General features: G+C 34.9%; 3 protein-coding genes across 3 annotated transcripts; 1 reads left to right on the top strand and 2 right to left on the bottom strand.

The window, feature by feature from the left end:
• Window positions 1-1,717: 1,717 nt before the first annotated feature.
• On the bottom strand, window positions 1,718-3,052 carry LOC149401912 (acyl-acyl carrier protein thioesterase ATL3, chloroplastic-like). The gene is made up of 5 exons (XM_089609323.1): window positions 2,753-3,052; window positions 2,559-2,659; window positions 2,331-2,440; window positions 2,113-2,208; window positions 1,718-2,036 (listed from the first exon to the last, which is right to left on the bottom strand). The coding sequence occupies exons 1-5, from the start codon at window positions 2,938-2,940 to the stop codon at window positions 1,917-1,919; spliced, it is 615 nt and encodes a 204-aa protein (XP_089465449.1). The 5' UTR covers window positions 2,941-3,052; the 3' UTR covers window positions 1,718-1,916.
• A 6,094-nt stretch (window positions 3,053-9,146) lies between these two features.
• Window positions 9,147-9,473, bottom strand: PDE337 (VQ motif-containing protein). Its single transcript, XM_089609351.1, has one exon. The coding sequence runs from the start codon at window positions 9,471-9,473 to the stop codon at window positions 9,147-9,149; it is 327 nt and encodes a 108-aa protein (XP_089465477.1).
• Window positions 9,474-11,112: 1,639 nt separating this feature from the next.
• On the top strand, window positions 11,113-12,747 carry LOC149401914 (uncharacterized). Its single transcript, XM_089609352.1, has 4 exons — window positions 11,113-11,469; window positions 11,547-12,093; window positions 12,143-12,217; window positions 12,302-12,747. The coding sequence occupies exons 1-4, from the start codon at window positions 11,113-11,115 to the stop codon at window positions 12,745-12,747; spliced, it is 1,425 nt and encodes a 474-aa protein (XP_089465478.1).
• Window positions 12,748-22,639: the final 9,892 nt, after the last annotated feature.

The following is a 22,639-nucleotide window of genomic DNA, read 5'->3' on the forward strand; positions in this document are numbered from 1 at the left end:
CATCTGAGTCGAATAGGTTGCGGTTGACACTATTGATGGTGTGATATTTTTTTTTTTTTTTTTTTTTTTTTTTTTTTTTTTTTTTTTTTTTTTTTTTTTCTGCTAGCACTCCATTTCATCATCTTTGTTGTCGCAAATTATCAAAGATTGTTTTTACTTGATGTGTTAAGATTACTATATTACTCTGATGAGGTTGACCTCACGAGTTAGGGTGATTTAATTCCAGTTAATGCTCTCTCAAGCCATTACAATTTGAACCAAGGATTAAAATGTTTATAGTCGATTGATAAGGATTCGATTTCTTAGAAATTATGGCTGCCGATGAAATTGCCACGGAGATTTTGGAGAAGTTTAAATGCCAATTTGAAAAAAATCAGTATAAAACCAATACTTTCACACAAGCTAGATTATTGTTTATTAGTACCAAAACTGCGAGTTAAATAATAATAATAAAAAAAGGAAGAATATAAAAGCAACTGTGTCTCTGCTAAGTAAAAACTTAGTCTATTTCTAACCTCTTTATGGTTCCACGGCCATGGCTGCCTAACACTAGTAACTGAACACCATATTTTTCAACCGCTTCTCATATTTTCAGTTTTGGATCCCCAACTTCGGTAATAATCTCTGCCGCAATCTGCAGCAAGGGAAATTGTGGCAATTTCATTTGTATTTTCACCTCAACAAGACCAAAAAAAAAATCTATAATGTTATTTGAAAAACAAATAGCAACAGAAACTTGAATTTTGAAGAAAATACACACCTCGTTTTCGGCACTGATTTCCTTGGCTTTGTTCAATAGAGCCAATGCAATATTCATGTTCCTTAATTTTAGGGAAACTAATAGTTCAACAGCTGATCACTTAGACATACACACACAAATTTAGTTTTTTTGTGATCACGAAGCAAATAAGAAATGACTTATTTTTATTGAGATAGCACAAGTTTTGAGTATAGGGGAACATACGAGCAGGAATGCCCGTGGAACCGAAAAGCGAAGCTGGGAACGCTGGTTCACTGTACAGTGAAGATGACAAGTCGAGATTGTTTGATCGCATCTCTTAGATTTTTAAGCGACTCTCTCTCTCTCTCTCTCTCTCTCTCTCAACTACTGCTTTTATTTTTTTTAATCATTCCAAGCTAACTTATTGGGCTCTCCAAAGTCGCAACTAGATCAAACCAGAAATAGTTATGGTTGAACTTGAACATGTGCATTTTCACATCAAAACACTTGATGTAATTATTTTAGACACACATATTAACTTGATCCAGCTATATTTCATACAAGTCCAACAAATGCAAAAACCACCTGGTTAAATTCTACTAATGTAAATTATAACCGAAACGAAGATAAAACCCTTTTCCGTGTTCATGTGATGCCATCTGATCGTGTCAATCGTCTTATGACTCAACCCCGTCAAAGTTATATTCTTAAAATGTGTTAGCCCTCAAGTGCATATTTCATATCAGAGGCGCAAAGACAAGAATTACATTGTTGATAATGACGGACAGGGCTTAAGGCCACTTGATTCGATTGAATTAATTTTTACTTTATTTTTTTTATATATACTGTGATACTTATGGTCTGGTCTGTGAACCCAACGTGTCAACGCTGCTCAAAATATTCTCTCTTTTTTTTTTTTTTTTTCAATTGCTGGCTATTCCTAAAGCCTTTTTTTGACTAACACAAGGTAATATTTTATAGATGAAAAAACGACAATTAGAAATAATAGGGTTCCCATTTAATTAGTATAATCCAAATCCAATCAAAATACAACAGTGCAACATGAATCACGATGTCCCAATAACTGGGATTATGGTTTTCTACGAACCACTAAGAAAAATTGTTAGACGGTATGATTTTAGTTCTCGTATATCTTCTTATACTTATACTCTGTGTTCACTGCGCTGCCAAGAACTCAGATAGGCCCTCCATTTTGGACAAAGTGAGCAAGTTTAGATCTAACCTCCGTTGGAATGCGAACAGGTCGGTAGTTCTTATCAAGCCAAACCCCCGTGGCCTTTGCTTCTACAATAGGCTGTGCAGAGCATATCGTTAGTTATAAGAGTCAGCAAAAGATAATGATGGGAAAGAGAATTCGGAACAAGAAAAACCTCCTGATTTGGAAGCTTGTAGATCAAATGCTCTATGTAAAACCGAGCAGCCGACCAGCCGGTTATTCTAACCTTCACAACGAACTTGTCTCCGCTCTATTCATCGTCCACGCCAAGATTAAATTAACCGTGAAAAACCAGTCATTTCTATGGAACTCTTGAGTCAAGCTTCGGACTAATGGGAATAAGAAAACAGACAGGAAAAACCTCTTACGTACTCTTAGAGGAGCAAGGAATTTCATAGAAAGTTCCGACAAGGCTAACGAATCGCCTGTACGGGCAACCTCGTCACAGTTCATACCAATTCTATCAAGAAGTTCGTGACGACCTGACATATTCATACAAATTCTTCAAGAAATCAAGGTTACACATAATTCACAGCTCATTGTTATAGTAATCTCAGAATCTGATCCAAAACACCGCGTATTGAAAGAGTTTGACGATACCGTGCTGGCAATAGTTGGCGTACACGGCGTTGTTCACCACGCCGTACTGGTCCAGTTCGTAATCGCGAACTTTGAGTTCGATTTCCAAATACTCGCTTCCTCTGCAACAATTTCTCATTATTCTCAATCCATCAATATTCAAATGTGTGTGTATTTATATGTGTATATGATTGGGTGTATCGGAATAGCTATACCCGGTGCCATTGCCAGCTCCGGCAGAGAAGGTCCTTGGCCGAGGGAGGGAGCTCCGGAGACGCGGGAGAATTGGCGGCGGAGAGGCGAGGAAAAGCGACGATGATGAAGAAGATGGACGGTAGAGATGGAGCCACGTCGGATGGAAGATCGGCGAGGCGGCTAAGACGGCCGAGTGTAGTGGTGGCATCGTTTCGCCGAATTTTATTTCATTTGCCCCTTAAATTGATTTTTTTTTTTTTTTTTTTAATTTTAAATTATAAGCTTTCTTCTTCGTTTGCGGGGAAAAAGTTGAGGGTTTATCGGTTGACTCGCAAAAAAAAAAATTGCTTGGCTGATTAGCCATTAGTAAACCTGACCTAACGGTAGCGGGACGGGACGGAATCCCCGCTACCGTTAGGCACAATAACGGGAGCGGGACTCTAATTACTGATAATGGTACGAGACAAAAGTCCCGTTAATGGGACTAACGGGACCGGGACTCCCGTTAGTCCCGGCGACAATTTTTTAATTTTTTTAATTTCGGCCGTTGGATCTGCCCAAAAAAAGTAGCCGTTTTTTTTCCCGTTGGAATATAGCCGTTGCTTATTCCGGGAATTTTTTTCTTTTACCCATTCATTTCTAAAATCTATAAATACCCCCGATTCATTCATTTTCTTCACACCTTTCTCTCAAATTCTCTCAATCTCAAATACTCTCGAAACGCTCTCGATTTTAATCTCTAATACTCATTACCGCTTTCAATTTTTCATGGCATCCTCATCCCACAACCGAGGAGGTCGAAGGGGAAGAGCTTCCCGAGGTGAACGAATGCACCGTTTTGAAGAAAATTGGTTGCACTTGTCTCAAAACGCCTCCGACCCAACCACCCAATACTCTTTCGATCCAAATTATGTTGCTCCTACTTTCAATCATTCGGAATTCACCGAAATTCCAAACACCCAAATGCCATATTACCCTCAAATGGATCCCGAGCAAGCTTATCAAGCTCAAATTCCGCCATCCGAAGTGGCTTTTCAAGAATTTCAAGTATTCGAGCAACACTATCGTGAATCCCAAAATCCAAATGAAGAAGAAGATGACGATGAAACCCAAAATCCAAATGAAGAAGAGGAGGAGGAGGAGGAGAAAGAAGACCTACCACCACCACCACCTCAACGTCGAAGTCAAGTTCCACGACCTCGACAACGTGAACAACAAGAGGAGACACAACGATGACGACAACGACGAGCACGACAAGAACAACAACAACAACAACATGAAGGTGCCCAACAACAACAACAACCACCTCAACAACAACAACCACCACGACGTCGTGCTAGGTCCGTTGTGTGGACTTTCTTTTAAGAAGTGATTGCGAACGGCGAAAAAGACGGAAAATGTCACAGTTGTGGCAAAATCTTCGATCAGTGCTCACAACACAAGAGTCGGAACGTCGCTATTGTGGAGTCATCACATGCACTGCCAGGGGAATCAATCTGGAGCATCGTCAAGCCAGGTAAGTCAAATCGATCATGTAAGCTTTAGACGTGATTTAGTAGAATATTTTGTTTCCACCAATCAATCTTTTAGTCATATCGAACCTCAAGGCTTCGTTAGATTCATTAGGATTAAAATCTCGCGCGAGATAGCGAGATGGGGGTATCTTGCGCGAAATCTCGCAAAAATGAAAGCTGCGAGAAGGGTATGAGTTTATCTCGCGAGTTGTTGTATTTCTCGCGAAATCTCGCGCTACTTCTCGCACATCTCTCTCAATCTCGCGAGATATCTTCATTTTTCGTCCGTTATATGTTCATTTTTGCTCAAATCTCGCCGTTTCCGCCATTTTCTGCGGGATAAGTATTGGGGTGTTATTTTAATGTTTTTTAGTTGATTTTTGAATGGATTTTCGCCCGATTTAGACTTTAGATGTTGATTTTTGAATGGTTTTTAATGAAATTATGATATACGAAGAAGAAGACATAGATTTTGATCTTTGAGTATTTGTTCACTTGACTTTATATGGATTTTTTATAATCCGAATTTAGGTAGTTATTCGAATAATTACATGATTTTGTTAATGTTGATGTTGTTTTAAAATGAGTTTTTTTTTTATCCGAATTTAATTATTTATTTTGTTGATTTAGATGTAATTTGTAATTAATTTGATCTACGTTGTGTATTGATTTGTACTCTATTAGAATTTTATGTGTGAAATGTTGAAAATTTTATTTTAAAATTTTATTTTTTTGTGTATTTAAATAAAATTTAATGAAAAAATTGTTTAAATACCCCGCGGAATACTCTTTTTTAGACGGTATATCCCGCGGAATGTAGTTTACCACACGGTACGAGATACCCCGAACGTTCATCAAATACCACGGAATACCACGGTACGAGACGAGATACCCCCAAAATTAAAAGTGCAGTACGACCGCGAGATGCGAGATTTTAATCCTTGCCATTAACCAACTGAAAAATAGCTACTATTCCATATTTTTCATTTTTAATTTGAGATTTAGAGCACAAATATTATTAAATTCGTGTCAATATTAAAAAAATTAAAATTTGACAGTTCTACTGTTAAATAAATTGTGCAAAGACTATAATATTTTTCATAATTTCGTAATAGATCAGAAACACAATTTCAATCAAAAAATTTTGTATATAGTCTGATCACTAAAAAATTTCGTGACACAAAAAAATAATTTTCTCTCCTAATTTTAATAATACAACTCTCATATATATTTGTGTCATGATCTCATTTATTTTATTAAAATAGAACTTAGATAATAAAGGACACGTGTGTTATAGGAAATAAAGTCAAATGCCAATTTCTTATAATTGATTTCCGAGTTTTATTTCATATAGTCTTCATTGAATTTTTTGTGACTTTAATTGGCATGTTACTTAATGAACAAATTTGTTGTAGAAAGGTTGTGCTATATGATCATTATATATATATATATATATATATATATATATATATATATATATATATATATTAATATATATATATATATATATTAATGTTAATTATCGAATCAACACTCTCGAGGCACATATTACGATGTAAGAGACATACTTGCGAAGACCGTGATTATAAAAAGTTAACCCAAATTATCGCGTTCTTTAAAGAGTCATCAGATTTGCTGAGAACGTTGAATCGTTTTTTGTGACCCCAAGAAAATCGATAGGGGTAGAACTCCAAATGTCACAATCCTCTAGGGTTCTTATTGAAGAACAACTAAGGTTGTTTGTCATCGATCTTGGTTTTTCCTTCATTAGATGGGTCGGGTATTCGATTTCCGTCACCTAAAGAAGACAAAAAAAATGTGATCTGCCTGGATGCATAGGGATTTCTCCTGACACACGCTCTGACGTTGAACATTATTTCGAGTGTAAAAATGTGAGGTAGATGATCTAAATTTTTCTCTTGAACTTGAGAGAAAAATAAGTGAGTTGATAGAAAATTTTGGTATAGTTTTTCTCAATTTGAAAAAAAAAATGTATTTCGCTCTTGGGCGTGAGTGGACTTTATATACAGAACTATGAGACACTCAACGACATTATTTTGCTGGAAGCACTCTGTGTAGTGTCTTGTATTGTTTTGTCAAAAATGCGATGTGGGAGATTGTTGAATCCTCTGTAGCACGATATTAGTTTAGCAAAAAAATTTAAGTTAGTTTAAAACTTTCTACAACTTCTTTTTTTAAGATATTCGCATAGTGGTTGTTGATTGACCTAATTCATGAATGATTGACCTAAATATTCGTGGGTGGAAAATGGAGAGATCTTTAATCTAAGGAGAGTTTAGATTGGTAATCATTAGAGAATTGAAGGAGAGAGCAGTTTGACCAGGAGTATGCAAACCCAAGTGTCATTATATCTATGTTATAATAGTGAATTATTTTTCACTACCGAGCTTATACCGTCCTCCAAATTAGGTAAATCGTCTCTGAATTACGTTATTGATTTTCTGTCGTTTATTATGTTTTTACTTTGTTGGTAACTTTCTTTTTATCTTGAATAAATAGATAGTTGTTCAACTCGTTATTTTATCAAGTAATTAAATAATAATCTCATTGCACATTAAGTAATATCTTTGGCTGACATAAACGGGTTCATTTAATTTTTCTTTACACAAAATAATGACTTTTCACATCCTCTAGGGATACTAGGACGTTGATCACCATTTTGAGCCACCATCTATGATATTATTTTACATATAAATATTTGTCAACTAAATACGGATAGATATAAAATAAGAGGTGAACCATTAAACTGAAATTAACAACCAAGCAATCTTCCTTATCTATCTCTAGCGCTGACTTGAGTTTCTGTCTCTTTCATCAAATGTAATAATCTGTATTTTAATGTAAATAAAATAAGCTAATTTATTCTTGAACAGTCTATGCGCAGCCGTTAATCTGGCGTATAGCAAGTTTTTCCGACGTATACCTGATGAAACTATGTACGTATATATATGATGTTGATAAAGACTACCGAAATAGTATTGTTATTCATTAAACGTGGCAATGAGATACACGTAAGCGTCACAAAATTAATAAATTCGAGTTCAAAACTAAAAATGACTACCGAATAATGTTCAATGTTAATTAATTATAAATTTAATACAACAAACAAAACAAGAACCTTAACTTAAAAAGAAAAATAAATTAAGGTATAGAGAATTAATTAGTCTAAAACCATTAACCGTTGATATTTTTGTACCATATACATAGACATTAATTAGCATTATAACAAGTTTTCCCAACGTTTGATAATATCATGATTAAGACAATATTTAAATTAAATTATTGTACACATACCTGATTAAACTTTAGATGTATATGTTCTCCACTACCGTTTCTTGTGGAAATTTTAAGACTAGCAAGATAAACTGGATATTGATGAGTACGTTTTACACGTACAATTCTATCGTTCTCGAGCGTGAATCTAACAAGTTTTCAAGTACATTTGAGGTTATTTTGTGTTATCAAAGTTAATTTCAGATAAAATGTGCTAAATTATTGAGAATTAAAACGTCATGGAAGCTTATTTGAAGTAGTCGGAAGCATTCGGTGGTCAAAACGAGTCAAAGTGAAGGCATTCGGCAAGGAAAAACTCAACTTCCGGTTCCGCGCGCCGCGCATTGCTCAAAACATCTCCAGAAGCTCTAGAATTGTCTTGGCGCGCCGCGCCCCGACTTCCCGCGCCGCACAAGAGAAAAAGCCAAATAATTCCGTCAAAATCATCTCCAGCATCGATAAAAATTTCACTATGGCGCGCTACGCCATAAAGAGGCCTGCTGCGCTGGTCCTCCATCAGCAACTTTTTGTTACCCTTTTTAAAGTTTTTTTGAGCCTTTGGATCCAATCCAAAGGCCTATATTGCTCCGAAAAACACCCATTGACTTATATATTCGATTTTGCAACCTCAGAAACACATTTTTCCCTTTGTTTTAGTTTTTATTTTTATTGTTTGGCTACATTTGAGAGCTTTTGGAAGAGAGAAAAAATGTTCTTTGACGGAATCTGCGCATATGACGAATCTCTTGAACTCAACTTCAATCGTTCTTCTTTCTTATCTTCTTTTATTTATTTTATTACTTTAGAATATTGTTGGACACTAATTTAGTTAAATATGAATTCCCTTTTGCTTTCCTTGTTCATCTTAATGCTTTTAATTATTGTTCTTTGTTTATTGATCATCATGAACATCATTAGAGGTTAGGTTTCTTATGGGGTTGCGATGTAGCCGGGGTTGATAATGGTTGGAAGGGTTCGTTAGGGTTAGATAATGTTTGTTTGTTTCAATTATGGATTGCTTGATATGAATTGTTCTTCATGATTTTAGTGATTGATCACATTAGTGGATAATCGTGTTTTTATTAATGTCTTCATAGTTGATTTAGGTTAGTAGAAAATTCTAAGCGATTGTGTAATCGTTTGAACTATTATCGTATTGCGTATAGGTATTGTAATAGGATTAGAGACCGAGAGCATAACAATTCGGCAACTGCATAGGTTTGATGCACATTTCATTTATGATGCACATTTCATTTATGATGCACATATATTCATAGTCAGAAAAATTTATAAATTCGATTTCAAACCAGAAAATATTTCTTATTTTATAATTTTCCACAAGTGCTTAAATTTCCTGGATATGATCCGAAAAATGATAAAAATTACTTAATTATATAACAGAGAAAGTGGACAGTAAAAACAAGACCATGTATTTATTAACAAAAAGAAATCAAGTTATGAAGAAATGATCGAATCTAATCAAACATGAAGCCGTAACAAAAAAAAAAAAAAAATCAAACCAACGAGGTTATTATTATCAAATTCTAATTAAATCATAATATATGTGTATCATATACATAGACATTAGTTAACATTAAATCATTGGTCAATACTCAGGCAGACCTTTCATGAACTCCAGAAGAGTCGGAGAGAGCGAAGAGTTCGAAGTGAACAAAGGAATATCTTTCGAGTTATGACGGCGCTCAATAGTTTCCTCAGCCGTGACCGTGGACGAGGAGCTCTCCGGCAACGGCTCCGACGAGATTCCGGTGAGTCTTTGGACGAGAGCCATGAAGTCTCGGGCTTGAGCGTGAATGATCTTCGGCGACTGAGTGTAGATTATCACCGGCCGTCGATGCCTTTGATCGGACGGCTTGAATACGCCGTGGGAGTCTTTGTTGACTTTCAGAGGTGATGGGCGTTGGACATTCATCGTTACCCACTTTGATTATATTTGTGTCTATAATTTCATGTACAAGTTCATATATATATAATAATATAGGGATTAGGGAGAGAGGCGTTTGAATAAATTATATTCTTGTGAAGAAGAACAAGCCAGCGATTCTGACCGTTGACATAAATTATGCATAGAATAATATTGGTTGATAAATTAAAAAAGAGAGTTGATTTTTTTTTTATGGAAGCTTAGTTGTCCTTTCAGGAGATTTTGTCGGCGTTGATGACGACTAGCTCGTTAAACTCAACGCTTTCCTTTTTGCTTCGTTTTTTTTTTCTCTCTCTATTATGTCATTTAATTTATTTTTTTGGAAAACCTAGTCGTTTCTCTTTTTGTTTGGATCTCTTCATTAAATATTACTGATACACATATACATGTAAGAGTCTAGACGGAATATCCCAGTTAATTCAACGAAACATTTTGTAGGATTCCGTGGCATGCCACAATGAATTTTGTCATTTAGCTTTTTTTTTTTTTTTTTTTTGTAAATTTTCAATAAATGATCACAAATATCTATTTACAAGACCAAATTCAACATAAATACTTTGAAATTCTCAAAAATTGACCAAATTTATAAGATGCCACGTCACCTAAAAAGTTATTTACATAAAATTTATAAAAAGTTAACTAATTAGCAAATCTTTTAATTTTAGTGGCTTACTTAGGGTGCGTTTGGCGTTGCTTATTTTTTGGTGTTTTTGCTTTTTTTAGAATTTTAAGTCAATTTTTATGTTTGGTAAGTTAAAATAAAAACACTTTAATAAAAAGTTCTGCTTTTTTATAGGCAAATTTTAAAAGCAGATATTTGATACTTTTTCTAAAAGCCACTTTTGTAGGGATTAGTTTCTCTCTCCACACGCTATTTATTTTTCTTTCCGTAGTAGAGTTTCTTTCTGTGTAATTGGTTTCTTCCCGCATCTCTTCTCACAATTCTCTGCAACAAAAAAAAAAAAAAGGTATGTGATTTTTATATTATTTATATGTGGTTACGTACATCCATGTTTACACTTCTCTGTAGTTTTCACTTTTTTGTTTTGCTTTCAATTGCTTCAATCAGTCACATGCTTTGCTTTCAATTGCTTTATATCAGTCACATGACAAAACACATATTTTATTATATAAGCCTTATAACGCATAGTCATAGATAGGCTAACATATTTTAATATATTATTTTATTGTAGTAGTCAATAGGATCCTTGGTCACAACAATGTGTTGCGCTTGTAAATGGCGTTCACTACTTTTTTTTTTTTAATTTTTTTAAAAATATTTTTGTGCAATGTATTTGCTCAGCAAAATTACACCGTTTTCTATCATGTAGAATATAGTTTCCATTTTTAATCTTTAACTTTGGCAGGTTCGTACTCTTGGTACACTATAGACTATACTCGTTGTAGAATTTGTACAATATGAACCCTTAGTTAAAAACAGTATAAACATATTCTAAACATTAAACAATACATGTATTAAAATTGAGGGGTTTTTTTTGCTGTGGTAACATTATTATGCATTATTATTTTAATATGTATATAGGATGTGTACGTTTTAGCTGCTGAAACTTGAATTGATTTGATAAAATATTATAATTAAAATTTACATGTATTATTTTGGCTTTAGATGGATAGCCAAAACAATCACAACCAAGTAGAAAATAAAAATATTAAATCAAGAGTGAAAGCGGTTTGGGACGCGCAGACTCTCAATTTATTTTGTGAGTTATGCGTTAAAGAAGTTGAAGGTGGACAACGACCAGGAACTCATTTTACGAAGGTTGGATGGGAAAACTTGATCAAGAACTTCAAAATTAACACCGGAAAGACGTACGATAAAGTTCAATTGAAAAATAAATGGGATTCTCTCAAGAATGATTGGAAATTGTGGAAACAACTCATTGGCAAAGAAACTGGTCTTGGCTGGAACATTCAAAAGAGAACAATCGATGCAAGTGATGAATGGTGGGACAAGAAATTACAGGTAATTATCAAATATTTAGAATTTATCTACATTTCGTGAGCATTTATCAATCTAAAAATTCATCATTCATTTTACAGATGCACCCTACTGCAGCGAAATTTCGAAAAGAAGGTTTTCAACCAGAATTTGTAGAGATGTTAGATAGGATGTTTATGAATACCACAGCAACTGGTGATCATGCTTGGACACCTGCCTTTGGAACTATTCCAAGTGAGGTTAGCAACGGAGTAGAAGATGTTGCTCCACTTGAGAGTGATAACGAGTCACATGATTCGAGTACCAAGAAAAAATTTAACTCTAAATCAGGTGAATTCGGTTCCTTGAAAAGAAAAAGAGAGAGAAAAAGTGAGAAAATCGGAGGTGCGGTGAAATTATCAGCACAAATTGATCGCTTATGTGAAGCTGTCGAAAAAAGGAGTGCACCGGCAACCACATCAAATGATCAACTTGATTCTAGCATAGCCACTGTTATGAAAATTGTCACTTCCTTACCTGGAGTGGAGATATGTAGTGAGTTACATTTATTTACAACCAGGTTGTTCATGATCAAGGAGAAAAGAGAAATGTTCATGTCAATTGAAGATCCGGACAAGAAAAGGAGTTCCAACTCAAAACATCATGGCAGTGTGTAATTTTGATATGCAATTTACCTACGTATATGCGGGGTGGGAAGGTTCGGCTCATGATGCCAGAATATTCTTAACAGCTTTGCGTGATCCTAGTCTTAAGTTTCCAAAGCCGCCTACAGGTTCGTTTCACATCAACTATACTTTTTCGAATTTTAATAACAATTTATTATTTCTATGTTTTGAAATTTATTTTTATTTCATAGGTAAATATTACTTGGTTGATGCTGGATATCCATTAATTAAGGGATTTTTAGGACCATACAAAGGTGAAAGATATCATCTTCCAGTATTTCGTTCAAGTGGACAACCAAATGGTTACCAAGAAGTATTTAATCATGCGCATTCTTCTCTTAGAAGTGTGATTGAGAGAACATTTGGAGTTTGGAAGAAAAAGTGGAAGGTACTACGCGATATGCCTAGCTACCCATTTCGCAAACAAGTAAAAATAGTTATCGCAACAATGTCTTTGCATAACTTTATCAGGAAGTACGCAAATTATGATCTGGATTTTGAAGATACAACTGAAGATAACATTACTATAGATGATGATCACGACGGCAATGAAGATGGAGAAGGTCAAGATAATTCGGGAACTTTAGAGATGAAAATTTTAAGGGATCAAATTGTTGCAAGTTTGATGGGACAGTAATTTTTATTCGTTTAATAATATTTTTTACTAGACAGATGAGATTTTATTTTATATTATTTAAAAATTATTAAATTATTTAAATTATTTATTTTTGCTATTTATATTAATATTGAGATTTACCTAATATTATTTAGATTTACTTTAGTCTTTTTTGACATTAGAAGCTAATTAAATAAAACTGTTTACCAAACACTAAACAATAACTTTTTAGAAAATTAACTGCTTTTGATTTTGATTAACCAAACAGTACATTATTTTATCTAACAGCACTTTTTAAAAGCAATTCTGAAAGCAGCACAGCAATGCCAAACTGGGCCTTAGTTGATTATTTGTTTTTTTTTCTTCAGCGAAAATATCTAATTTTATTTTTCAGTTCAACAGCTACTTCTATTTCAAATCAACGGTTCAAATTTAACAATCATTTTTTTTTTATTATATGTTAAAACAATTAAGAAAACTAAAAAAAAAAGTCTCTCTCTCAAAACATATGGAAAAAACACAAGCACAAATTAATGTGGCTGAATCGAAATCCCAGAGACAAAATCCTAGCTTTATTCTTTGGATGCAAACTCAGAGAAAGAATATCCATCCCAAACCCTCAATTTTTGTCTCTTCTTTCTTGGTCGTAGTGTTCAATGAGGATAGCGAGGACGACGACGGCACAAAGGATTATAATATATATATATATATTCTCATGAACATATATCATGAACTACAATATTAATAAATAAATAAATAAATTCCAAATGGAATTATTTCTTCAATGGAACTTATTCTCAACCATACGATCGTGTTCATTTGTCTGTCAAGAAAAAAGAAAAATAAACTGAATTTGAGAAAAATTATGTGCGCAACAACAGAGAGCAAATCAGAGGCAGCGAAGGGAAGAACAATCAATTATGTACCAGTCAAGCATTGCAGAGGACAAAATTAATTCTCAATTGTTCTTTACCAATTACACAATGAATCTTGAAATGTTAGTGAGAAGAACACAATAACAATTTTATCATATGGCAAAATGCATTTCAATTCAAACTTAATTTCCTAACATAGATTTCACAGCAACATTTACCAAAGTTTAAGTTCTTAGCTATCTACAAGAGCCTGTCAAAGTTATAACTTTGCAATATTTTTACCAAAACAGTAAATCAGTTTATTTATTTTCAGAATAGAGTTGTCTATAGGTCAATTTTTGGTTTTGTAGTATAGTAAATGAAACTTGAAATTCTGATTAGTCATAAAGACAAGATGTCGCACACAATGTGTTGACAATGCGTTCGACAACTTACTTGAACACAGATAATGGATAATCAACAAACAACGCGATAAATAAGCGACACACAATATAGTTATCCAGTTCGGTGCAATATCACCTACGTCTGGGGGCACTCTGCCAGTTGAAAGGATTTCACTATATAGTAGTCAATAGTACAAGCAAGGTCTTATATGATTACAATACAAAGTCAAAGCCCTAGAAACTATTACCACGAGTGAATACCTAGACCAGAGACTCCCACTGAATTTGAGATTCTCCTCAATTCCACTCTTCGAGCAAACACCTATGCCCGGATGACTTCAATCTTCAAACACACATGAGTCTTCTATTACGTAAACACAGAACCCAAATCACTCAAACACTCAATCTTCTTGAATAGTATTTGGTGGATAACACCGTTCTTATCAAAACACAAAGCCTCCCAATCCGTCGGTCTTGTACGTCTGGAGCTCTAAGTATTTTGAAAAAGCATCGAGGCTGCTAAGGGGGAAGCACATGGCTTTTATAGCAGCTGTACAATCCTGGAAGTGTATCTAGGGTTTCCTTACCCATTCTCGCAAGAATATCACGCAATAAAATCACCAGCGAGACAATCTGGTAAAATCGGAAACTTGCCAGAAATATTGTCTGCGCACAAGAGGAAGGATGTATTACCAGAAGCTGGAGCATGAAGACCGACATCTTTCCATACAACTTGCACTAAAAATAAGGCCAACTTAACGTAACAACAATCTCCCCCTTTGACTATTTTTTAGGCAAACATTTCCAGAGCAGTTCTCAAACAAGCGTCATGACCAGAAAAGAGTGTCAAAATAAATGACCTCGTGTCAAAATAAATGACCCTCATGATGCCTCTCCCCCCGATTGCCTAAAAAACATACCAAAGGCAAGGATCGACTAAGACAGAGGGAGGAAAAACAGTAAACAGTCTGAGCATATACAAGAGAATTGAAGCAAGCAACAGATATATCCCTTATGACCTTAGTTTTTTAAATTCGTCACTTTATCTCTCCTGGTTTTGAATTCGTCACTTTCTCTCTCCTACTTTCTTTCATACATTTTTTTTTCATAAAAACTTCAAAAATCCATATCTATCTCATATGAACTCGAAATTGAGTGATTTCAAATTCTACGAATTCGTGGAGCCGAGATCTTCAAAAATAGATCAATTTTGTTTGATGAAAAATCATGTTTAATACGTCATGTTTACGTGTGTTTGTAATGACTTTTCCAAAAATATTCAATAAATTTTCATTTATTTCCAGATGATTTCCGAAAATTTTCAGTTATTTCCATATCTAAGACAATAACGTGATTTTTCTACATCTATGACATTAAAAAGTATTTTTCATCCAACACAATGGGTCTATTTTTGAAGATCTCAGCGCCAGAAATCCGTAGGATTTGAAATCACTCAATTTCGAGTTCATATGAGATAAATATGGATTTTTGAAGTTTAGATAAAAAAAAAATGTTTGAAAAAAAGTAGGAGAAGAAAAGTGACTAATTCAAAACCAAAAGAGAGAGAAAGTGATGAATCTAAAAAAAATGCTAAATTGATTTAAGGACACTTTTGGACTTTTAACCCATTACCCCAACTGTCACCTCATATATTTGGCTATTTTCACATAGCTTTTTAAACGTTGGTTAAATCTCAAACGTTAAGATTAAGATGACTTAGTTAATTACAAATTTCTTTATTTTTATGTCCAACAACTACTATTTATTCCAAATCAACGGTTCAAATTTAACGGTCATTCTTTTTATTATATGTTTAAAAAAATTAAGAAAACTAAAAAAAAGTATCTCTCTAGAAACATATGGGAAAAACTCAAAACACAAATTAATGTGATTGAATCGAATTCCTAGAGACATGTCCATTGTGAGATTGGTATTAGTGTGAAGGACACGCCTAATCTTCGCCTTCCTCTTCACCTTTTAGGAGATTTTGTCGGCGTTGATGACGACTAGCTCGTGAAACTCAACAGTTTTATTTTTTGTCTTCTAGTTCTTTCGTTTTTTCATTTATTTTATTTTTTGAAAAACCAAGGGGCCGTTTGGTTTAGTTTTCTACACTCGTTTTCTGTTTTTAAATTCTGTTTTTTGATTCTAATTTTTAAATTTAAAAAACAGATTTAGAATTACGTTTCGGAATATTTTAAATGTTGTTTGGTTATGTTTTTCATTCAATTGTATAGAGATAAAATAGAAAACAACTTTTCATTGTTTTCTGTTTTCTAAACAAATTTCAAAGAAAACAGAAACATGATTCTAAATCTGTTTTTTGAATTTATAACCAAACTGTTTTTCTAAAACTGTTTTCTAGAATTTAGAATCAGAAAACAGAAAACAGGAATGGAAAACTTAACCAAACGGGGCCCAAGTCTTTTCTCTATATGTTTGGATCTCTTCATTAAATTATACTCATTACTAATACACATATACATGTAAGAGTCTAGACTTTGGTCATAGACAGAATATTCCAGTTAATTCAATGAAACATTCTGTAGGATATAACGACAATAATACTTAATATTTTGTACTTGATGCTCTTACTACCGCTTTTTTTTTTTTTCTTCAACGAAAATATTTAATTATATTTTTTAGTTCAACCGTTGCTACTTCTTTCAAATCAACGGTCCAAATTAGTGTGAAGCCACGTCTGATCTTCACATCATTCTATAGTTCGCACACAGAAAAGACCTTACAGCCGTGATGATATTAGACAAAATCCTAGTTTAATTCTTTGGATGCAAAGAAAGAATATTCAAATTAAGAATCCCAAACCCTCAATTTTTGTCTCTTCTTTCTTGGTCGAAGTGTTCAATGAGGATAGCGAGGACGACTACGGCGCAAAGGACTATAATATATATTCTCGTGAACATATATCATGAACTACAATATTAATAAGTAAATAAATAAATTCCAAATGGAATTATTTCATCAATGGAACTAATTCTCAACTAAACGATCTTGTTCATTTATGTCAAGAAAAAGAAAAATAAACTGAATTTGAGAAGATTATAGACGCACACAACTGAGAGCAAATCAGAGGCAGTGCAGAGAAGAGCAATCATTGATGTACCAGTCAGGCATTGCAGAGAACGAAATTAATTCTCAATTGTTCTTTACCAATTAGAAAATGAATTTCGAAATGTTAGTGAGAAGAACACAATAACAATTTTTTCATATGGCAAAATGCATTTCAAAACTTAATTTCCTTGGATAGATTTCACAGCAACATTTACCAAAGTTTAAGCCCTTAGCTATCTACAAGAACCTGTCAAAGTTATAACTTCGCAATATTTTTACCAAAACAGTAAATCAGTTTATTTATTTTCAGAATAGAGTTGTCTATAGGTCAATTTTTGGTTTTGTAGTAAGTGAAACTCATACCAGTTTGCTTTGACAAATCACAATAAATTCTTCTGTATTTCATGTACCTTGATCAAATTTTTAAAATAATCTACATTAGAGTCACTTCACTTAAAACAACAAACATGGTCACAGAAACAAACCCGACACACCAAAACAGAACATAATAAAAATATGGTTAAAGCCATCTTTTTTTTTTTTTATAATGCCACAACCAACCCCTCAGGGATGTTCAAATCCACATTTTCAACAAATTACCAAAATCAAATGCAGATAAACCAAATACCATTTCACGAAAGTATGAGTTAGGTTTAAGAACCTTCTTAGATATTAAATAAGAATTTATAAGTTAGTCATATGGACAATGGAAAAATATTTTAGTAGCAAGTAATGAGTTATGCAAGTTTAAAAGGAAACCATTACCAAAGAATTATGAAAGTACTATTCTAAGGGGTTTTTTTTATGCTCCAACAAAGACCGTGATTCAAAATAATAAACCACAAAGTTATAGATGGTCATATAAGGGCTCATCATCAGAGTAACGATAATTGACTCATTTCAAATAAACTTATTTCTAGTTTTCTATTGTCGTTCAGCTCAAGCAAGGTCAATGATACTTAGATCAACATTATTGCAGCTAAAGTATGATTAATAATAATTAGACAAGGCTAAACAATCTCAAGAGTAACAGCTGAACTAGTAGCAACCACACAAGTTCTATCAGCTGCAATAATGTTGGTAAAAAGAATCAAATACAACCAACAAACTTATTAAATTCAATTAGCTTCCATTCACAAGTTGGTAAGAAGAAAAAATAAAATAAAAAAAGACTGAGTGATGAGCTGAGTTATAAAGCATTCATTAGCTCATAGAGTTTGCATAATTACAAGGCGTTAAAAGTATTCCGCGCAATCTAGCTACGTGTAGAAAACGCCATAAAAACTTTTTAGTGGCTGGCTTCAATGGCATTCAAAAAGTGTCATGAAATCGTTTTAATGGCAGATTTTGAACGTCGCTTTTCTACTAGTGTGATTACCTTGGATTGCTAGTTCCATGATTGACTATAGGAATTTGTTGAAGTAGCGAGACGCCTAAGCATTGCTTTAGCTATTAAACACTCTGTCTCATTAGCATCTGATACAATTACCTGTTTACACACCCCAAAACAAAACAGAAAAATCAATATTCTTTCGTACCCTTCCTACGTAAACTCTTCAATCATCAAATTCAACGAACTAATTGTTAGCAATATTACAGATAATATTGATAGAAAATACAAGACACATGCAAGAAAAATAAATTAGAAAATAAACCGGAAATGGAAAAACGGAAAAAAACAAGGAAAGGTCGAGGTCCGTTTGACGGTTTTCTTGAATCTTTTTATCGCCTCCCTACGGGTGCTGGAAAACTTGAGCGAAAGCCTCTCAGGATACAATGACTAGCAGAGGCAAGCTTTGCACCGATACACTTGACTCTCGGCGAACTAGGACCTGTGCGAAACTACCACCACGACAAAGCAAAAGAAAAGAATTTCTGGGGAAGAGAGAGCTCGGGAACAGTGGGGAAACAATGGAATTCGTCTTATGTTCTGAATGAGAGCTGAAGCCTCTTTATATAGGCCAAGGCTACGTCGGTTTGAAGTTCAAAAAACGTCCAGCCTTAAAGGCATTAAACTCAGGCTATTACAACCATTTAACACACCGGTTTTGTATTCAAACCATGTGAACCGTCCATGTAACGTTTTAAGTTTTTCCAGCCTTAATGGCATTAATCCACAGCCATAATGCGCACTTAAAGCTCAAAACCCATTGAATAGAAGCATACAACGGTTGGCTTTCATTCTCAAACGTACACTTCGGTACTTCGTCCGGTCGAGCTCGTCTAGTCGAGCTCGTCCAATCGAGCTGGAATGACTTCGACACTTTGCCCAGTCGAGCTGGAATGACTTCGTCACTTCGTCCAGTCGACCTCAGTCGAGCTCGTCCAGTCAATCTGGAATGACCTCGCCTAGTCGAGCTCAGTCGACATCGCCCAGTCGAGCTGGAATGACTTAGTCACTTCGTCCTGTCGACCTCGTCACTTCGTCCAGTTCAGCTCGTCACTTTCTCATTCACCTTAGGTCCGATTTTGGCAAACAAATATTCAATTCTATAGCCCTCGTTACGAGGAATCCGTATCACTTGGAATTATTCAATTCCGATGAGTGGAACCCACTCAAATTATTGCCACAAATCAGCCATACACATGTTAATAATTAAAATTTTATTAACTTTATTCCAACAATCCCCCACATGAATGAAATTTGAGACGACAATTATAAAGACACGACTCGATGTGGTGATAGATTCTACAGTCAATACCAGTATAGGATAGGTAGGCATGGCCTTTGAACCTTCCCTCGGAAAGATATGCCATCTTTACTGACTACTCAGTAGACACGTTGTCCTTGAACTGTTAGTCGTTTTGTATAAACGATAAACATATCCCCCACTGATATCTCCCTGACACAGGTTCAGTTCTCATGGTTATGTTCATTTTGGCCCCGAACATACGCCTGGTTCTGCAAGAGTTTCTAAAGAATTAAGCCCAATTAATTCTCTTTCGAAGCGGCCCCACTTCTCTCTCACATAGGTGATTCTTTTATCAAGAGTAATCCCGCATTACTCATTCGGAATCTCAACAATCCGATTTCACAGAATCATTAAAAGCTCTAAGCTTAACCTCGTACGGGAGTCACTGTTTTAATATAGGAATAGGACTAGGGGTTTTCCCCCACAGTGACCTCACATAGCATTTGACAATTAGGTTGTCCCTTTGAACCAAGATCTTGGGATCTCCAGTCATCATGGTTGGGTTTCCTTTGCCTTGGCTTTATTTTCCATGGGCTTTAGCCCCATTCCTTTGGATGTCTTCTCTACTTGGTCCCTATTTAACCCTTTGGTTAGCGGATCCGCAATGTTTTCTTTGGACCTAACATAGTCAATACTTATGACTCCAGACGAGAGAAGTTGTCTAACGGTATTATGTCGTCGACGGATATGTCTAGACTTACCATTATACATCACACTATGTGCTCTACCAATAGCAGATTGGTTATCACAATATACACATATTGCAGGCACGGGTCTAGTCCAATCAGGAATATCTTCTATGAAGTTCCTAAGCCATTCAGCTTCTTCGCCACATTTATCCAACGCAACAAACTCAGATTCCATCGTGGATCTAGTGATCACAGTTTTTTTGGAGGATTTCCAAGATATAGCCGCACCTCCCAGAGTGAATACATATCCACTAGTGGCTTTAGAATCTTGAATATCAGATATCCAACTCGCATCAGTGTAACCTTCAATGACCTCAGGATATCTTGTATAGTGTAGACCGTAATCACGAGTGAATCGTAGATACCTCAGCACTCTCACGATTGCTTTCCAGTGTTCAGCACTTGGATTACTCGTATATCAAGCTAGTCTACTAACAGTGTAGGCCAAATCAGGTCTCGTACAACTCATCAAGTACATGAGACTGCCTATCACTCTCGCATATTCAATTTGGGAGATGCATTCACCTTTATTCTTAGACAAGTGTTGACTAATGTCAATAGGAGTTCTAGAGACTCCAGAATCACTCTTTCCAAACTTGTCCAGAATTTTATCAACATAGTGTGATTGATCTAGGAAAATTCCATTAGTCGTACGAGTAATCTTGATCCCTAAAATTACATCAGCAAGTCATAAATCTTTCATATCAAATCTTGAGTTCAAGATATCTTTCGTGGACTGAACCATGCGATTATTGCTACCCACAATTAGCATGTCATCAACATATAAACATAAAATCACATAACCATTATTAGTGACTTTAATATACACACATTTATCACACTCGTTGATTTTAAAACCATTTGACATTATCACAGTGTCAAATTTCCCATGCCATTGTTTTGGGGCTTGTTTAAGGCCATAAAGCGACTTGACCAATTTACACACTTTCCTTTCTTGTCCACGAGCAATACAACCCTCGGGTTGAGTCGTATAAATCTCTTCTTCGAGATCTCCATTAAGGAAAGCTGTTTTTACATCCATTTGATGAATTTCTAAATTTCGTAATGCAGCGAATGCAATTATCAATCTTATGGATGTTATTCTCGTCACGGGAGAATATGTATCAAAGTAGTCCAACCCTTCTTGTTGTCTATACCCTTTGATTACAAGTCTTGCTTTGTACTTATCAATAGTACCATCGACTTTCACCTTCCTCGTGAAGATCCACTTAGAACCAAGTGTTTTACTTCCAGGAGGAAGGTCAACCAACTCCCAAGTATGGTTTTGCAAGATAGAGTCTATCTCACTTCTTATGGCATCTTTCCATAAATGACCTTCAACGGAGTTTACAGCCTCCTTGTAGGTTTGAGGTGGAGCCTCTAGCATATAGGTCAGAAAATCAGAACCAAATGATTTTTCTACCCTTGCTCGTTTGTTTCGTCTAAGTCCCTCGGACTCTATTTCGTCCTCAGACTCATCATCATTTTCTTGAGTTATTTCCTCAATATCGTCAAGAAATTGGTTTGATGAACTGGGTACATCTTCCTTAGACTTATAAGGAAACACGTGTTCAAAGAACGAAGCGGTTTTAGATTCCATAATTGAATCTTTGTGTATATCGGGGTTTTTCGAGTCATACACAATGAATCTATATGCGTTACTATGTTGTGCATATCCAATGAAGACACAATCTACAGTTTTTGGTCCTATCTTCATTTTCTTTGGAGGAAGCGCCATTACTTTGGCTAAGCACCCCCACATTCGCAAATATTTATAGGAAGGTCTCTTTCCTTTAAATAACTCAGACGGAGACTTATCCTCCTTCTTTCGGGGTATCTTGTTCAAAAGGTAATTTGCAGACAAGATTGCTTCCCCCCACATTTCTTGGGGTAACCCAGAACTCAACAACATCGCATTCATCATCTCTTTGAGTGTGCGATTCTTTCGTTCGGCAACTCCATTTGATTGAGGAGAATAAGGAGGAGTGACTTCGTGAATAATACCATGTTGTGCACAAAATGCCCCAAAAGGCTCAATATATTCTCCTCCTCGGTCACTTCGGACCTTTTTAATTTTCTTATTAAGTTGATTCTCAACTTCTAATTTGAACATGGTAAATTTCGCAATTGCCTCATCTTTGCTCTTAAGCAAGTAAACGTAACAATATTTTGTACAATCGTCAATAAAAGTCACAAAATAT

This window comes from Urtica dioica, chromosome 3 (genome assembly GCF_054948205.1).
Source record: "Urtica dioica subsp. dioica isolate 48M chromosome 3, U.dioica_male_clone48M_v1_H2, whole genome shotgun sequence".
NCBI classification, from domain to species: domain Eukaryota; kingdom Viridiplantae; phylum Streptophyta; class Magnoliopsida; order Rosales; family Urticaceae; genus Urtica; species Urtica dioica.